At 39.0% G+C, this 17,654-nt stretch overlaps 1 protein-coding gene across 14 annotated transcripts in view; it reads left to right on the plus strand.

The window, feature by feature from the left end:
- ebf3 (EBF transcription factor 3) overlaps window positions 1-17,654 on the plus strand; it is a 131,057-nt gene that overhangs the window by 91,869 nt on the left and 21,534 nt on the right. For 11 of the 14 annotated variants that reach the window (XM_033033669.1, XM_033033670.1, XM_033033675.1 and 8 more), the window contains 3 exons: window positions 2,641-2,785; window positions 9,836-9,966; window positions 10,448-10,574. In XM_033033669.1, the coding sequence (XP_032889560.1) occupies window positions 2,641-2,785; window positions 9,836-9,966; window positions 10,448-10,574 (403 nt within the window). The remainder of the gene's footprint in view (window positions 1-2,640; window positions 2,786-9,835; window positions 9,967-10,447; window positions 10,575-17,654) is intronic. The other 3 variants (XM_033033674.1, XM_033033680.1, XM_033033677.1) reach the window with 1 other exon arrangement.

Here is a 17,654-nt window from a genome sequence, read left to right on the forward strand (position 1 = left end):
GTGGATTGAATAAGCACATTATCATTTTTAATCACATTTTTGTTTTCATTTATCTTAATTCTGCACCGATGTAAGATCTAAAAAGGCAGCATGGTTAACAGAAAGTGAAAATTGTTTCCAGAGTAGAAAGATGAAGCTGCATGGTTAGAAGTCTAGCATGCTTCCTTTATAACTGATAGTAAGCTGTGAATTCTGTTCTGTGATTATGGTGTTAAGAAACATAACTATAGTTAACGACGAATGGAAGACTCCCACCTTCAAGAATCACCAAATATATTCACCAAAGACTGAACAGAAGAATTTTATAATGGGGGGAAAAAAATTCACGCTGCAAAAATACAGTAGTGTTTCCATTTTTCATGCATCTCGGTTATGTGGCATTGGTGATATTGATCCATTGATGTGGAGCAGAAGGTCAAACCTAGAATGAGTGGACATGTCCTCTTTGTCTCACTGATGACTAAAAGAAGCATCCGTCACCAGTGATCTTGTGGTCGACAGTAGAAGCACTAGTCACTAGAAGGACTTTCTTGGGTCTCTTCGGCTAATCTCCCTGCCTCTCAGAAGGTTTAACTGGACTTAACGTGGTGTCAAATTCCAGGCAATTCATTTTGCTGATTTTGCTGCCTCAGCACCTTTCTTGAGGTGCACTGCAGGAGTGTGAAGGAAAGTCTTCTTCTGTGCTTTATGCTGAATTGCAAATTATTCTTCAGTAAATGGCCAATATAAGGTGACATATCAAACATGGTTGGGGTTGGTCCTCTGGTTTTTTATTCATGTCTTGTATTTCAGTCTTTTTTTTAAATAATTGCTATCAGAAACCAAATCTTATTCTACATTACAATATAATGTAGGAAAAATACATTTTGATTACTTTGTTTTGCTATGTGTTTTAAATGATCGCATATTTGGCACATCATATCGACATTATATTCATGATGCCAAATTCATTACTATATGGTTGTTTTATTATCTGAAGAGGCAACAAACACTAAGTAGTGTATGAATGAATTGCAGATGCTGGTTTACACCGAAGGTAGTCACAAAATGCTGGAGTAACTTGGCGGGATAGGCATCTCTGGAGAGAAGGAATGGGTGACATTTCGGGTGAAGAAGGGTCTCGACCCGAAACATCACCCATTCCTTCCCTCCAGAGATGCTGCCTCTCCCGCCAAGTTACTCCAGCATTTTGTGGCTATTCAGGTGAAACGGGCAAGGGCCGCCACATTGGTGTACTGGCGAGATCAGGAGAAGTGGTATTTTACGCCTAAACTAAATCCGTGAAAAGTTTTTAAAAAGCTTCCAAGAATCACAACTATATAAAAAATGTTTGTGCATATTGATTTACATAACTCCTGTCACCAACTGCTCCTTCCAATAATGCAATCATTATTTACACTCCAGTCAGGACATTCCTGTGCTTACTCCATGCCAATCCCAGGTTCGGAAGTTTGACCCTAACACAATGTACAGGCTTTATTGCTTGAGAGACGTGATTGAAACATTTGGAGTTCATCTCATTTAGGTGGTTAGAACTCGATGTTCTTACTTGAACAACATGTGGCACTTTCACATTTTAGGGGCACATCTTAATGTGTAGGATTAAAATGATATGTTACGATAATCATTTAAAAAAAAACCTTTGCAAGTCAACGTCAATTCAATGCATAATTAAGCAGATTGTATATGCAAAAACAAAAATTCATTTCACGAGACCAGTGCTTTGCATTTCATTGGAAACTTTAAACCGAGCGATGGGACTTTCAAAATAAACCTTGCAGAAGCAATTCTAGCATTAAAGCAGGGTCATGCATTTTGTATGCTCTCCCTTGCTATGAAGCAGCTGGATGCCAGAGAAGTCTCTATCCATCATGCATCCAATGGCCAGTCCCTGAACCTGGGTGCAGAATGAAACTCTTTCACTCAAAAAAGGAAATTCCATTGACATACCAAGACCAATCACCATCAAAATGAACTTGAGGGAGGCTTATTTTACACTGATTGAAAACACTCTCACCATTCATATTCAGCCCTTTCTTTTCAGATGCAAAAAAGTTCATTATTAGTGATTAAATGCAAGTGGAAAATTGACCTGGGATAATTTACCAAGAGAAAGCAGGAAAGCCTCCTGATTTATTAAAGAGTTTGTGGTAATTTCAGAATCCTTGCCTCCTTTCATGTGAACCCATTCTCAAGTGAGGTAATTCTAATTAGATAAACTAGTTAATCAATATATCAATAGATCAATGAAAACAGCAACTATTTAAATGAGTAGCTTGAGGGGTGTTTTAGGACCTGATAATGGTGAGTAGAATATTCTCATGAATTGCATTCATTTGTTAACATAATAGGCAGATTAAATTGTAATTAGTGTGGCGGGTTTTTAAGAGACACAATTATAAGAGAAAGCTTTTACAGAGCCTGCATGAATGACAGGTATTTATAGTGACTACATAAACTGTTCTTGAAAGGAGCATCTTTATTCTGGCACCACTCCATGCTCTCTGCAAAGACAGTTTCATTTAACGGTAAAATAAGGCCCCTAGTATTTATTTTCAGCTCATTAAGGTGTCAGCACTTTTGCAGACTTTTTGCACAATCCCCTAACTATCCCCTAACTGGTGTGTTCTTTATTCCCAGGTTGTTATATCAACAACAGTTAATGTTGATGGCCACGTGCTGGCTGTCTCAGACAACATGTTTGTACACAACAACTCTAAGCATGGAAGGCGGGCTCGCCGTCTTGATCCTTCAGAAGGTACGGCCACTTCCTATCTGGAATATGGTAGGCACACACATTTTGCATTGTCTTATGATTTGAGGAAGCTTTTTCTTTCCATTAAATTTTACATTCCTATTCTTTCGGTGATACAGCCTTCAAGTTACGTTTCCTTCCAATGCATTTTCCATACAGTTGGTCAACCAATATCCCTGGCACTTCAACTCCCCCCTCCCATTCCGAATCTGACCTTTCTGTCCTGGGCCTCCTCCATGGGCAGAGTGAGTCCCACTGTACATTGGAGGAGCAGCACCTCATATTTTGCTTGGGTAGTTTATACCCCAGTGGTATGAACATTGACCTCCAATTTCAGGTAGTCCTTGCTTTCTCCCTCTTTCCCCTCCCCTTCCCAGCTCTCCCACAGCCCACTGTCTCTGTCTCTTCCTTTCTTCTTCCCGCCCAACCCCATCCCATCATCAGTCTGAAGAATGGTCTCGACCCGAAACGTCACCCATTCCTTTGCTCCATAGATGCTGCCTCACCCGCTGAGTTTCTCCAGCATTTTTGTCTACCTTCGATTGTTCCAGCATCTGCAGTTCTTTCTTAAAAATATCCCTGGACTAGTTGGTTCAACGCTGCCATTTAGTTTTTTCTCCCAATCTGCTTGGTTTTCCTGTTCCCTAAATTTCATTTATTTTTTCACATTTGTCGCATACCTTTCCAATGAAACCACATCATCATCAGTTTCTTTGGAAGAGATCACTTTTATTTTGCTGTCAGTTTTCGCCATTGTTTTTATTCTTCTCTGGCATCTGCCTCACTCTGGCCAGCAACACAGAACTCCACTGGCAGGTTTGATCTCTAACTTACAATTATGGTAAAAAGTTTTTAAAAATGATCAAATGTGTAAAGAATTTACTGTGAGCTCAGTTTCCTGTTGCTGGGCCCTACTGCTACGGACAAAAATCTGTGTTTGGCGCGCAAGTAAAAAAGCAACAGCACAAAACATTTGTTTTCTTCTGACCGATTATATGTGACTGACAGAGAGTGCCCAGATCCTTGATGAAGCGAAGGTGGAGTGCGAGGGCAAGGTCCCTTGAATCCAAAGAATTGCTGAAATCTGGAATGCTGAACTAAAACTGAATCACTGCCCAGTCCAGTCACAGCACATTTGCTGGGAACCGCAGTGCAACAGGAAGTTCATGTTCGATTGGAGAAAAATGTACTTATCGAACTAACTTGATAAATGTTGTGGGTTTTTAGGGGGTGGAGAGGGGGAGGAAAATGCATCCAAAAACAGCAGACAAATATCTCAATGTTTTAAGCATGATAATAAAAAAATGAGTCATGTTTTCTGGAACATAACCAAATGCTGTGTTCATTTGAGGCTGAGCTGCAGCATTCAACATTAATAAAATCATTTCTCGCAACTACAACAGCAAAATAAAGACAAGGAGCTGGTGACGTGGTTTCACTTGATAGCAATGCGTGATGTACAAAATCAAATACTTTGTTCTGAGTCCATGAGATTCTGAAGCTATGTTGAGTTATATAGAATAAGTTGATCTCAAGCAGAACAGCGGTGAGGACACTGTTGCTGGGTTTAGATCATAAGATCACAAATGGTAGGAGTAGAATTAGGCCATTCAGCCCATCAAGTCTACTCCGCCATTCAAGCATGGCTGATCCATCTCTCCCTTCTAACCCCAATCTCCTGCCTTCTCCCCATAACCTCCGACACCCGTACCCGGTTTAAACATAGCTGGGGTAGAGAAAGTTAAAAAAATTAGTCTTTTTGTGTCCTTTCATGTCATGTCTGCTGTGAGTGCATCATTTGGGGCTCGTGTAATGCTGAAATGTTTTAAAAAACCCAAAAAAACACGGGATAATATTCCCTGCCCGAGATCATATGGGAAGAATGGTTACTTGATGTAGCATCAGAACTATGCCAAGCACAGTGGGAACCCTATCTTTACCTTACTGCAGTGCCTATGAAGATCAGATTTTGCAAGGCAAAGCAGAGAAGAAAGTTGAAATTTTTTTGATCAGATAAATATATTTATTAATTCATTCAAATAAATGTAATGCAAGTTGCTTGCCACCATGATTTAATCAAACCTAAAGTAAATCCCTACATCTATCATAAATAGTTTTTCAAAGTTAACTCTAACAAACAAATGCATTAAGTTATTTGCCTCAAGATTCATCTGTTGGTTGTGCCAAGCACATCACATCTGCTTGCACTTTGTATCTGAAATCTGCAGGGGCAGGATACAATGTACTGTCACCATTGTGTACTGTGTTGGGCAGTAGCACTACTGACGAGAGATGAATTTCTAGGCAATTATATCTGATGACGTATTGTTTATCTGGTTTGTATCCACTGATGTAGGTGTGGGTTTTGCCCAGCAACCGAATATTAATGAGAACTTCTCAATTAAAAAAAAAAGATGAATCCTATACCCAGTTCTACTCTTCTCCAGAGATGGAACTAGTTATTTTATGGGTTATAGCCACTATGTTTACTGCTCAGATCCTAGGTCATCTGACAAAACTATCAACAGTAACCAAAGTAAAACGCTAAACTATTGTAAAAAGTAAGAAATGCACAATTGAATCTTGGAGAATTGAATCAAATCAAGTACTACTTTTTCCTACGATAGTGGTACAGTGCAAATTTAAAAATATTTCATCACTATTGCTTGTTAATTCCAGTCACACAACCCTTTGTACAAATTTAACTGCCTAATAATAAGCATAGTTCCTGCCATTATAATTTAACTCTATCCTGCCAGCTTTTGTGCCAATAAACTACCAAATGAGGGAATTGCTAAAATTCGTCCCATACCAAACCCTAGGCGGTTTGCAAAATTAAAAAAATTGCATGAATTGCCCATGTCAAGCAGGATATTCAGTTAATAAACATAATTCCATTACCAACACATGGGGGAATATTTTCTGCTTGGAGGAGACAAGACTATATGCTTTGAATTAGCAACACTTTTTTAAAAACAGGAAGTGCTCTGTGAAAACTGCAGATACGTGTCTTGAGTTCAGCTTCTCTTCGCTAACACCTCATTATCCAATCATCTAATATTCACCAGCAGTATATACACACACTCACAGGCTGTTTCCAAGAGAACTAATTCCCCCTGCTGTTGCCGCTGGTGCTCTTGCTGCAGCTACAGAAGCCTGCCATTGACTTCTCCCGAGCCCACATCTACGGTTGCCGAAGACAGCTGGGTGGGGTGGTGGCAGAGGTGGAGGGGTGGGGAGCAACACAACGGATGCACCTTCAAGCAGAATCACATTTTACTCTTTTCTTGTCGCCGATTTTGTAGATGACTCCACCTCCCTTCAGTGTTCAGTTTTTCAATTCCCAACTACCCCCACCCCAGCACCCCCACCCACTACCAATATGAGGCCTGCAGCACTGTAGTGATTTGCATGCCAAGTGCCTGTAATGCTGTTAGGTTTATGCAATAAAGACAACTCAATGCAGGCTGCAGGGTTTTACTGAGTTAAAGGGAACAGATGGCCCTAGGAGAGGTAAAAGGTATAATCCTATCAGCTGGAGTATCAACCAGCCATCTGGACATCCCAAGCACAATTACAAGACATTTTAGTACGCAGAACAAAGAAATCTTCGCAAGGCAAGATTAGGCTTGTTTGAATGCTTTATTATTGTAAATTCAAAGAAAGGTGACAAATGCTATTATAATTCTCCAGAGAAATAACTTATGATAAGAAAAGTTGCATGGGTGAACTAGCAAATCAATAGGAAATTAGAAAGTATTAAACGCTGGGAGTCATTTACTTTAAAAAAAAATGTTTACCTTCATTGCAATTTACATTGTTCGTTAGTTTTACTGTCAAAACGTGTTGTTATGTTGGCACAAATTAATCAATGTGCTGTGGCAGCTGTGGCAGTGAATTTTAGTTTAATACAATAGTTTAAAAAGTTCAAAGAAAGCAAAAGATGAATTTGAATAGCACCAACTATAGATTTGGTTAGCAAATACTTGTAGGATTTTTTTTTTTAATGTTCATATTTGAAGGGATCGATTTGCAGAAGCCTCCGACAACTCTTCTCCTTCATCGTGATTTGCACAATCACATGGAATGGCTGTTTCCAGCATTATTGGGCTTGTCAGGAACTTAACACACTTGTGGATACGGTGCACCCATTGGCATCATTACTGTGTTCACCAAGGACGTTGAAAGTAATTGGAAAGTTACAAATTTTTTAGATTGAGGCACATTAAGAAAAGTTCTGATCCATTTCACTGTGGCGTGTGTCAATATCATTTTGGTGTGGACTTTGGTTACTTTTAAAGAAAGTGAAAGTCCAATGTGTTATAGAGTGAATGGATACGAAATCTCCATCATGACGGCTCAAGCAGTAACTTTGGAGAGTGAGCTAATCTGACTCTGGGACCTCTTTTGGTGGGTTTAGCGAAGGACAGGTATGTGAACTTGGGCTTTTCCTACTCTAAACAGGAGTGATTTTGGAATAGTTCTCCCACCTGCACTTTCTTTACTGTGAAGTGGATAGTTCAGGACAACTAAAAAGTGGAGAACCGCAAACGATAAAATGGAAGGAAAACATTCTGAGACTTGTTTATTAAAGTAATGTCCTGGCAGAGAAAAACATGTAAAGAACACTTTGTACTAAAATGAGTGTTTCTGAAGATCATCTTAATTCCAGCCATTACAAATAATTTGTAGCTTTGACTTGGAGGAATAAATCTATCAGTGGTCACACGGTGGTAACTTTTATAGCATTTTAAATAAAATTGTACATGTAGTATTGAAAATTAAAAAAAAAAATAAGAGGATCAACGTGCATCAATAGAAAGTATATAATTAAATGTAGCAGTTATAATGAAAAGCTCATTTGCACAAAACCAGAGATATGCATTAAGCCATGTGTGGTTTTGGCTCGTGCTGAGGCGCAGCTTTTAACCTAACACGCACTGTAAAACGTGAAGTATAGTTTCAATGAATGCCTCAACTTTACCCAATGAACAGAAGGAAGGAAAAGCACAGATTTGCTGTTCTTCTGCTGCTGTCTTCATCTGCTCTTTCCAATTTCTATCATCTGCTTGAGTGCATTGTGCATGTATATCATTAGATCTCTAACACTGTCTGTGTAATTCATTTTGCCATGGTTCCCATTGAACACATGTTCCTTCTCTGTATGTGCATTGAAATGTATGCAAATACAGGCAGAAGGAAGATGGCTCAAGGCACAGGCGGAGTTAGACCCATGTTCTCTGCTGAGAAGCATTGCAAATTCCTCGGTGATGTGCGAGCTTGTCAGGCCACAGCTGCCAGACAGCAGCCTCTTGTGCACGCAGCAAATCCTATATTCTTTTCTTCTCTCACCTCCAAAGTAAATTTGTTTACTGTAATTTTTGTGTGTGAATTATTTGCCATAATTGGCTGCGCTGATGAAGGTCACTCCCTTTGAGAAGGCTTGTCAGTCTTTAGAGAGCTGATCCTTTTCAAACGATCTCTGTGCAATTAAGAAAAGCAAATGTCACTTGGAAGCCTTAGAAATGAAAATTTGTATGAACTTATTAGCATGAAGTCAACAGCAATAGTTAAGGGCAGGTTCTTAGTGTGTGCTCAGACCCTCTGTTGCAGAGGGAGATGCACATGGAATAAGCAAATATAACCTCCACCAGTCCAACATAAAAGCAAATAAAGAAAGGTGGCATGTCTTAAATATACTACACAACAATAGCTACTAGCTATTAACAAAGGCTGCATGTTAGTTGCTGCTTGAACTGATTAGCAGCAACCAGGTGGACAATTCATAAAACAAAATTTGATTTAAAATACAAATTGTTGTAATGAGTATCCACAGAGTCCCATAACATTTCATTAATTATATTTTATATTTGTGAATAAATAAAAATGCCCTTTGAGCTATTAAATAATGTGAGAGTGGAACATAATAATGCCTGATGTATCAACAGCGGAGGATACCAAGTAGCTGACAACTGAATTATTTAATGTTAACATTTAGTAATCACACCAGAATCAACAAGAGCCACCGTGCTTTCTTTATTGGGAAAAATCACGACTTAACCAACTGTGAAAGCAGTTGCTTTAAAAATGTTTGAATGGTATTTAGGTTAATTTGAGGACAATTCACATGTGACACTTACAAGCCAACCCCTACAGGTAAAAATTGCAGCAGCAAGATTTGCTTGTCATAGGGAAAGTGTACGTCTCAGTATTTACTCCTTAGCATGAAAGTCGGCGTACAAAAGACCATCAAAGCCGATGAAAAAGGTCTGTCAACACCATGTAAAGAAGGCCTGATCAAAGTAAAGAACAAAGCGATTCACTCAGAGGCTGTGCAGCCTTCAGCCTGAGCATTGCTGCAGTTCAGTGGTTGCTGTGAGCTGGGATTGACTGGTGCTAGCTGCTGCCTCCTGTGCTAAGTCTGCACCACTTGTAATAACTCATGCAAATGTGAGGACTCTAGAGACAAAGAGAGGTCAAGTAAATGGCTCATGGATTCATGTCGACAAACAATATTAGATGTAAAATGTGTACCTTTGACAGAAGTATTAATATAGCGCTTTTGATTTTTTGTGATGAAAAGTGAAAAGTAGTAATTACAGAATGACAGGGGAAAATGAAGTTTTGAACCAAAGGCAAAGTTCGCGGATGAAAAACCCAACCCAATTAGCTGCTTATGAGGAATCGAAATTCAGAGCATTTGCTCTTCCATCTCCCTCAACAACCTTTTGATTGACTCTGCTTAGATCTGTAAAGCAAAGCAGATAAATTGACATGCCACATGCATGCAATGCTTAATCATTTGTAATAGCCATATTTGCCCTGACATATAATTTGCTACATCAAGCTATTTTTCTTGTGTGCAAGCAAACTGCTGCTTGGCCTTTGCAGTGTAAAACAGTTAATGGTCTGCTTTTGCTACATGAACATGCTGAGATATGACTCTGCTTTTTTTGGTGCTAAACTGCGGAGAGCAATCATTCACTTTGTGACTTTGCTTTGCAAGATTTGTCATTGCGGATGGGATCCTGCGACCAAGGCGATCGTTTTCAAGCTTTTATTTTCCTTTTGTGCACACAGCTACCCCGTGTATAAAAGCGATCAGCCCGAGTGAAGGTTGGACAACTGGTGGAGCCACAGTCATCATCATCGGAGATAACTTCTTTGATGGTTTGCAAGTAGTATTCGGCACTATGCTGGTCTGGAGTGAGGTGAGCACCCTGCTTTTGGATCATAAAGCCTACGGCATGTTGCGACCTATGCAAGAAAGCTAAGATAAGACTTTTTCAGCAAGTTTTCCAAGATGTATTTATATTGGGCAATTTATCCGACAAATTGTGTTAAATGCAACTGATGTCTACCACGCCACCTGGTGGATAAAGTTTTGTACCAGATCATTCAACACAATTGAATAATTAGCACTAGAAATTACTGAGAGAACTTAGGGAGGCATATGGAGACAATTTTCATGTGAATGATGCCTGGTGGCTTTTCCTGCAAGCTAAAACCAAGGATCATTTACAAGAGACGTTGTCAAGCTACAGATCTCTGAACTGCATGTGAGAGGGACGGGCGCATTTTCAGATGTGTGCCCAATTTGGGTTAATTTTCATCATTACGGCTCAACTGGCAAACATCATTTCTATCTCTATCATCTTAGCCTTAAGTCTGTTTATTGTATGATTCTTCTAGCTGATAACGCCCCACGCCATCAGAGTTCAAACCCCACCTCGACACATTCCTGGAGTGGTAGAAGTCACCCTGTCTTACAAATCAAAGCAGTTCTGCAAAGGTGCTCCTGGACGATTTGTCTACACTGGTGAGTTGGAATCAAAAGCCTTGGAAGTCCTGCAAAGATTTAATGAGTGAGCAACGATGAAAGATTTGAAAGGGAGAAAGAAGGAAATGGGAACTTATACACCAGCAGGGAGAATGGGGAGGTGAGGTCGTAGCTTGTCTGACCTGGAACCTTCTGTCTGATTTGAAGTGCTCCTAAATTGATGGGGACAATGAGATAATCATTGAAAATTGCTTGCACCATTGAAAGCTGAGCCAAGTCCCACTGTATTTCACAATATGAAAATGATTTGAACTTAAGCAGAGGAGGGAGTGATTCTCCAGGGCAGCTGTTTTCTATCAGAGTCCCACCAAGCTTGCAGTCTGACTAGCCACTCTAGCATTTAACCTTCTCAGCATGAGGAGGGACATAGGGCAACGAGGCTGCAGGATAATGAAGCAAGAGCAATAGTGTAGGGCATGCAGCTTTGGAAAGTATAACTTAAAGACATTAGCAGCTTATCTACAGCCCTATTAAAGTGCCAAATCTCAGAGAATAGCTTGTGGAGGACACCATTAGTCACACATACTAAGAGGATTGTGCTGATTCTCATCAGGGACAGAACAAACATATCGCACTTATATCTATGCAGTTTTTTCTTCCCCCTGCTCCTTGCAGTCATTATAAAGATACAATTACCATGGGAGGCAGTAGCAGTTCAGTTGATTAGCACGGTGAATTAAAAGTATGAGTCACAAATGACATGTCCGGTTCTTTTGCACAAGTCCTTCTTATTCCCTGAACAGCTCACCCCCCTTGTAGGAAGGTCAAAAATGAGAGAGAACTAACAATTTCAAGCAACTGGCACTTAGTGCCAGAATTAACAATCACACTTTGTGTAATTGCCATTTAATAGTAGATTACCATATAGACTGTAAAATACAATAACAATTGCCTTATGTTCAAAATTAAATTAACTATACATTTTGCTACATTTAATTGGTCAAACTTATAAAAGGAGTTTAATTTTTAATTCATACGTCTGAGCAATAATTGATTATTTATTCATAAATAACTTCTTAACTATTGGACACCTCTTTTCGTACAGATAGTGCCGTGCTGTTTCTGATTGAATCCAGCTTTTTTTTTGTCAACATGAACATGACACTCCCCTGGGATTAAATCAGAAGCAGTGAAGTAATCTGATACAACAGAGCATAAGCAAACTTTTGTACAAAGTCATATTTTTCCCCCAAATCATGGTGAATTTTATTAAAATATTAGGTACTCTCACTACAGGTTGTGCTGCATACCTGTCTTTTTTTAATTAAACAATTTGGAGCACTGGTCACCATTAATTTATTGCTACTAATTATAATTGTCACACTAGTAATTGAAACAAAGTTTTAGTAAAATCTATCTTGCAAGATTACATTTTAAGTTGAGGCGTGATCAGCAAAACGTTTGGCTTTGAACGAAAAGCCAGCGTTTCACTTAAATGTTGTCTTTTAACAAAAGGAACTCGAGCAAATTAATGTTTGTTTTGCTTGAAGCCCAGATCTCCTGCATGCCATAAATAAAGTTCTGTTAGATGTTACCACTGACCTCTTCTACCCACAAGTTTTGTTGACCCACCCTCATTTTGGAAACTTATTTTGCTCAATTATCGAAATTATCGCAAATTACTAGGAGTCAACGTGTCGTTTGCAGCAGACTGAAGCTAGTAACTAAACACAAATACTGGCAGCCTATCGTAAACATGTTCTGAGGAGATACGGAAAAGTTTGAATGCTGAATATATTGGAATCAGTCCCAAGTCTTTTAATAATATACTGGTCTGGGATATAAATGATCATTTCAGCACCAAGGCTTGCATTCAATTTCAGGTTTATAAAATCATAACTCTCCAGTGATCTTTCACACTTTGTTTTCTCTGATACAGCTTATATGCAAATAATTGGCTTGAACTCTACATGAATGGGACTTGGCATAGTCACAAAATCCTACTTCTGGTCACTAAATTGCTCAGCTACAATTTAGTCACAAGTTTTTACCCGATCATCATTTACCCTAATTTTCATGGCAAGTTTCCAGAATCTTCCAGCCCTGAAGGCCCCACACCACGTTTATTTTCTGTGCGACATATCTCAAGTATTTCCTAAGTGTTTATTCAAATATTGTTTGGTTAAAGGCTCCTCTCAGTAACAGATGCAAAGTTGAAAACATATTTTGAATTTTTTTCTGAAAAATGACAAGTAGAATTGAGTGAGTATACTATTCCAAGCTGAAGCAAAATTTGCATTGCTACGATAGATACTTAGCAGTGGAATGGCAGAGCTATATAAAATGTCTATTTTTTTCCGGCAGTCAGTATACACCTGCTGTCACAGTAATTTTTGTTAACAAATCAAATCACTGGATAATTATTGAATTTACAAAAACTAAACACACAGCAGACTGTGCATTGAAGTGGTGCTCCGTAAAGAGTCACATTTTATACCTCGGAAACTCTGCTCTCGGCTTACTCTCAGAGGTAACATTCATGTAGAGGCATTGTTTCTTTCACCTTCCTTGTCTTGTCACATCTTTTGTCACTGTAAAACAGTTTCTTCCACGTCTGATACCTGTATTGGTTATCCATTGATCAGGCCTGTTGTGGGTACCAGCTGTCAGCAAGCCCTGCAAAAAATCAAAGAAGGACAGATATGCTCGTCTTCCTGCCAATAAATTTCTCTCTAATAAGTCCCTTAAAGCTGATCAGGCAATTTTAAAAGGCTCTCGCAGCTGATACTTTAAAACCTGTTTATTGGATTTTTTGGAAACATATCGTGGTTGTTTTTTTTTGTCTAAAAATATCCCTATTGACAGGTAAGATGGGAAGACAAAACACCCCCAATAGGGTGATTGTTAATGATGACATTTGAGGACAAGGGGTTTTGAGGCCACACCTCTGCATTGTATGGCTGTTGCTTTTGTTTGAATAGAACACATTAAAAGGGCACACTATCTGTGTGCTATTACACAAGTTGACTATTTGTCCTAATCAGTGACACATATTTACTAGAATTGCATTAAATGAACTATCCTTCATACACAACTCGCACGCTTAGAGCTGTTTCATTCATCATCTGAAAATTGAGACCTAGTAAACTTTTCCCTTCCTCTGGTGAGATGGTAGACATGCATCAAAATGTTAAAAAATGATTGGTGAGGGGGAACTGTCACCCATTTATCAAGGAAAAGGAACATTATTTGCTAATTTCCAAACCCGGGCAGTGACAGGGTGCTTCGTCTTTAGACCCATGGTGACCAACATGGCCTTTTTGTTATTAGTACAAGTCAAGCGCTTTTTGGCTGCTGCTAACAAGACGCATTTGTCTATCATCACAGGGTGCTTTATTTTTTTCCCAGGCAACTGTGACCAAACCTTGTTCTCTGTGTCGTGATTGGCCCTTCACAACCACGTTGTGGTAGTGTTGGGCGGCAGAGGAACTGATAAATCACAAAGTTTTCTCGTCAAGGTGAAGGTATCGACTCAGCTGCACCAAAACTGACAAAATGTAGCGGTGAGAAGACAGCAATTCATCATCAAAAAGGACAAAAGGGTCATTCTGGCTTCACTCAATAAATGCTGATGTTTTTACATTTTGAATTGGATGATTTGTTTTTGCCTACTTAAACTAAAAAAAATTAAGAGTCGAGTAGCTGTTTATGATTTCAAAGGCAATTCCACTACAAAAGATTTCTTAGATTAAAATGTCAATACCTTGTAATAAAAGATATAAGGGTCTTATTGTAAACTAGAATATAAATTATCGCAGGAGTTGAGACCACATTATATATTATTTGTAAGACCTTCTAAAAGTCCTCAAGTCTTAGTTTAACGCACATTTTCTCTTTATTTAACTTTGCATTTTTAATAAAATATTCTACCTAAAGTAAACTAATTAACGTGATAAGATTCTTTGTAAGATTAGTTTACTCAATTTCGATAACGGGGAGGAAATAAGTGTCTGGAGTATTTCCTTCTTCCTCAGTCACGGGGGAGGCGATTGAGAGTTGATAACAATTTTTTTTTAAAAAAGAACTTAAAATCCTTACTTCGAGAGAGAGAGAGAAAAAAAATCACTTTAGCATGAAGGCTTCAATTTCCAACTGATGAAAATTACCATTGTGCAACCTGTCTTAAGAAATGAGAATAAACGGTTACGTGGCCTTCAAGCACCCGACTGCAAGAAGCCATAAACTTATCCAAATGCCAGAATCCTTACATCTGTCCCTTTAACTAAAGACATATTGTACTCTCTAATCCCAGACCAACTGATACAGCAATTCCTCATAGTATTCTTTAACCCCAGGGCTGGGTTTGGTAGCTGTAGTTTTAGTACAACTATAAAAGGTAAAATCAAAGGCATTCTTCAAGGTATGTAAACAGAATTGTTTGAATGCAATCCAATAGTTGTCAGCAGGGGCATTTTTTATACAGAAGACAATGAGATGTCCCCTCTCTGTGGCTAGTGTCACATATCAGTACTATTATTTACTGTCAGGTACTCTCGAGTGGGAAGACAATCCCTCTGTGATAGGCCCAGTTAGACTGCCTATATGAATGCCTGGGGACAATGTCAGGGTTATAGAAAAGGTAGTTCCCGTCTTCCAATTATAAGCTAACATGGCAGTTTTCCCACTGTCAGTGTGTGCACTTTGAGGAAAATTCCTTGCCATTATCTGATCGAATGTAATTATTAAGTGACCTGTGAATTCAGTGTCTGTAATTGGAACAAGTGGCTGCAATTGAGCATGTACTTTTTCCCTTTGCAATTTATGGCAAATCAGGCAGTGCCGCAATACAACTGCTGGTTAGTGTTTGAAACCTCTTGGAGTCCTGATGAGGGAAACCATCGCAAGACTGTTAGAAGGAAAGAGCACACAAGAATCCTTTCTCCCTCTTTTTGATGTTTTTTTAACAAATATCTGAACATGCAGTCTCTAGTAAGGGAAAGAATATTAGCACTGCTCCAACAAGCAAGGCTGCCTCCAGATGAATGATGCATTCAACCCCACCGTGGCTTTGTGCTACCTATGCATTTCACAATGCTTGGCTCACCCTGCCAAGTTCTGTGATTGAAATTCATTGCCAAATTTATTGAGAAATTAATGAGAAAAGCTGCAAAGTATTGACTTTGAGAGGAAAACACAACTCATCTTGAATGAGGAGGAAAATGCAGCAATAATTTAGCTGCTATTGATTTTGCCCTGTCCATGTATTGATCTTCATTTTACAATATTAATTTGCACCTGCGATCAGCTGCAGAGGGAACCAATTTCATTTCTTCTCTCTGTTAATGTGCAAAGTGTTAGGTGTTTTCAGAAGTAGTCTATACAGTAGATGACTCCAGATGAGTTTTTTTTATCCCCATCCACAGCTTAAGAACCCCATACTAACACAAAACATTAGCAGTTTGTTGCAACAAAAAAAAAACATGTGGCTCAACCTGATCTTAAATTTATACCTCCCTCCAGCCCCACAGGCTGTGTTTCATCTGTATGTGGAACAATCAGTGCCCTGAAATTCCAGCCCTCTCCTCATCATCATGCCCATATCGGTTCAAAGTTCATGAAATTTCTATGAGCATTGATCTCCAACCATTGATTTTTGGCGCAGGAGATCTTTGAAATTTTAATTTCCGAGCATCTGAATTTCTCATACATGAAATGGAGTTGCTGGAGACAGTTCGGTTGATGATAAAGTGGAGAACTTAGCACTATTTCTGAGCCCAAAGAAAACCAGGCATTTGTGGACTTTGTGCAATGTTTTTAGCCTGAATGATTTAACAAAAATGCACTTCTGATACTGTGGTAAAATATCCAGTGGGGAAATAAATATCGGTTTTGTTTTATTGGCCTGGCTTTAAAAGAACTAACCTTTTTGAACATTCCTCTGAAAGCCAAGCGCTATGGTAAAAACAGCAGGACTTAGACGTATCCTTCAGCTGCACAATCATCAGTTCACAGCAGTCTTTATCACCTGGTCAAGTTCACCTAGTTATTCATCAGTAGGACATTTAATAACCTCAAGGTGATATAATTGCTATTGGCATTTTTCCCCTTGGATTCAGGTGGTTAATGTGTAAACCACTTGTCAGCAAATAGCAGTTTGTCACTGAAATCACTACCACCCTCTAGAGGAATATATCTGTACTGAGCAATTTAATTTTACTTTATTTAATTTTTACACATTACAACCTGTTCTTTCACAAAGGTTGAAGCTTAATGTCGAGGCAAGAAGTGAGTGGGCCCCTGCGTCAAGTTTAGTACTTTTGGTGACAGTCGAGTTTTAATTGCAGGGTCTACCGTGTCTGTAAGGAAAGAGCTGCAGATGTTCTTATTATGTAGTTATGCTGCTAATGTGAAAAACTGCCTCATTATAAGGGTCTGTTTGTAGCAAGAAGATGACTACATTATGACAAATGCATGATTGGGAAGTTACAGGAAGATGATCATTATTGAAATGAAACTGGAACTCATTTAAGAGCTTAAACCAGCAGCTGGTATGGAGTAAATGAATGTCTTCCTGTTTTTATTATTGCAGTCAGGTTTTCTGTCAGATGGAAATTTTAAGCCAAATCAGACCAGCCCATTTTGTCCTTTTGTAGTGTGACAGCAGAAACAATGGACTGTTGGTGTTAAAAGAAACTTCCTGCATGTGTTTTTCTTTTGCTGCATGTTTTAATGAAACTATATTTAAACAACCCTGTGAATGTGGGTGCAATTACTTTAGCAGTACTTAACCATGCATCAAGCTGATTGACTGGCTAACATGTCCTACAGGTCTCAGTTGTATTGTACCAGTCAAGATGCTGCCATCACAATTAGGGGGTTGTCACGCTGAGGTAGAAGTGCCTTGTGTTCACCCTGTGCCCCTGTCCTTGCACTGCTTTTAGCAGTGATTTGTGTGAAAATTCAGAAACATAGGTGGAGCGCAGAATTGGAACACCAAAGGTGGGGGAAGGGGAGGGGAGAAAATATCATTAAGCAAACAACTGATATGATATGAAACGGGCTCGGCATTTTGATGGAAACACATCAACTTAACTTAAAACTAATCGAAAATAAATTAGA

This window comes from Amblyraja radiata, chromosome 15 (genome assembly GCF_010909765.2).
Source record: "Amblyraja radiata isolate CabotCenter1 chromosome 15, sAmbRad1.1.pri, whole genome shotgun sequence".
NCBI lineage: Eukaryota > Metazoa > Chordata > Chondrichthyes > Rajiformes > Rajidae > Amblyraja > Amblyraja radiata.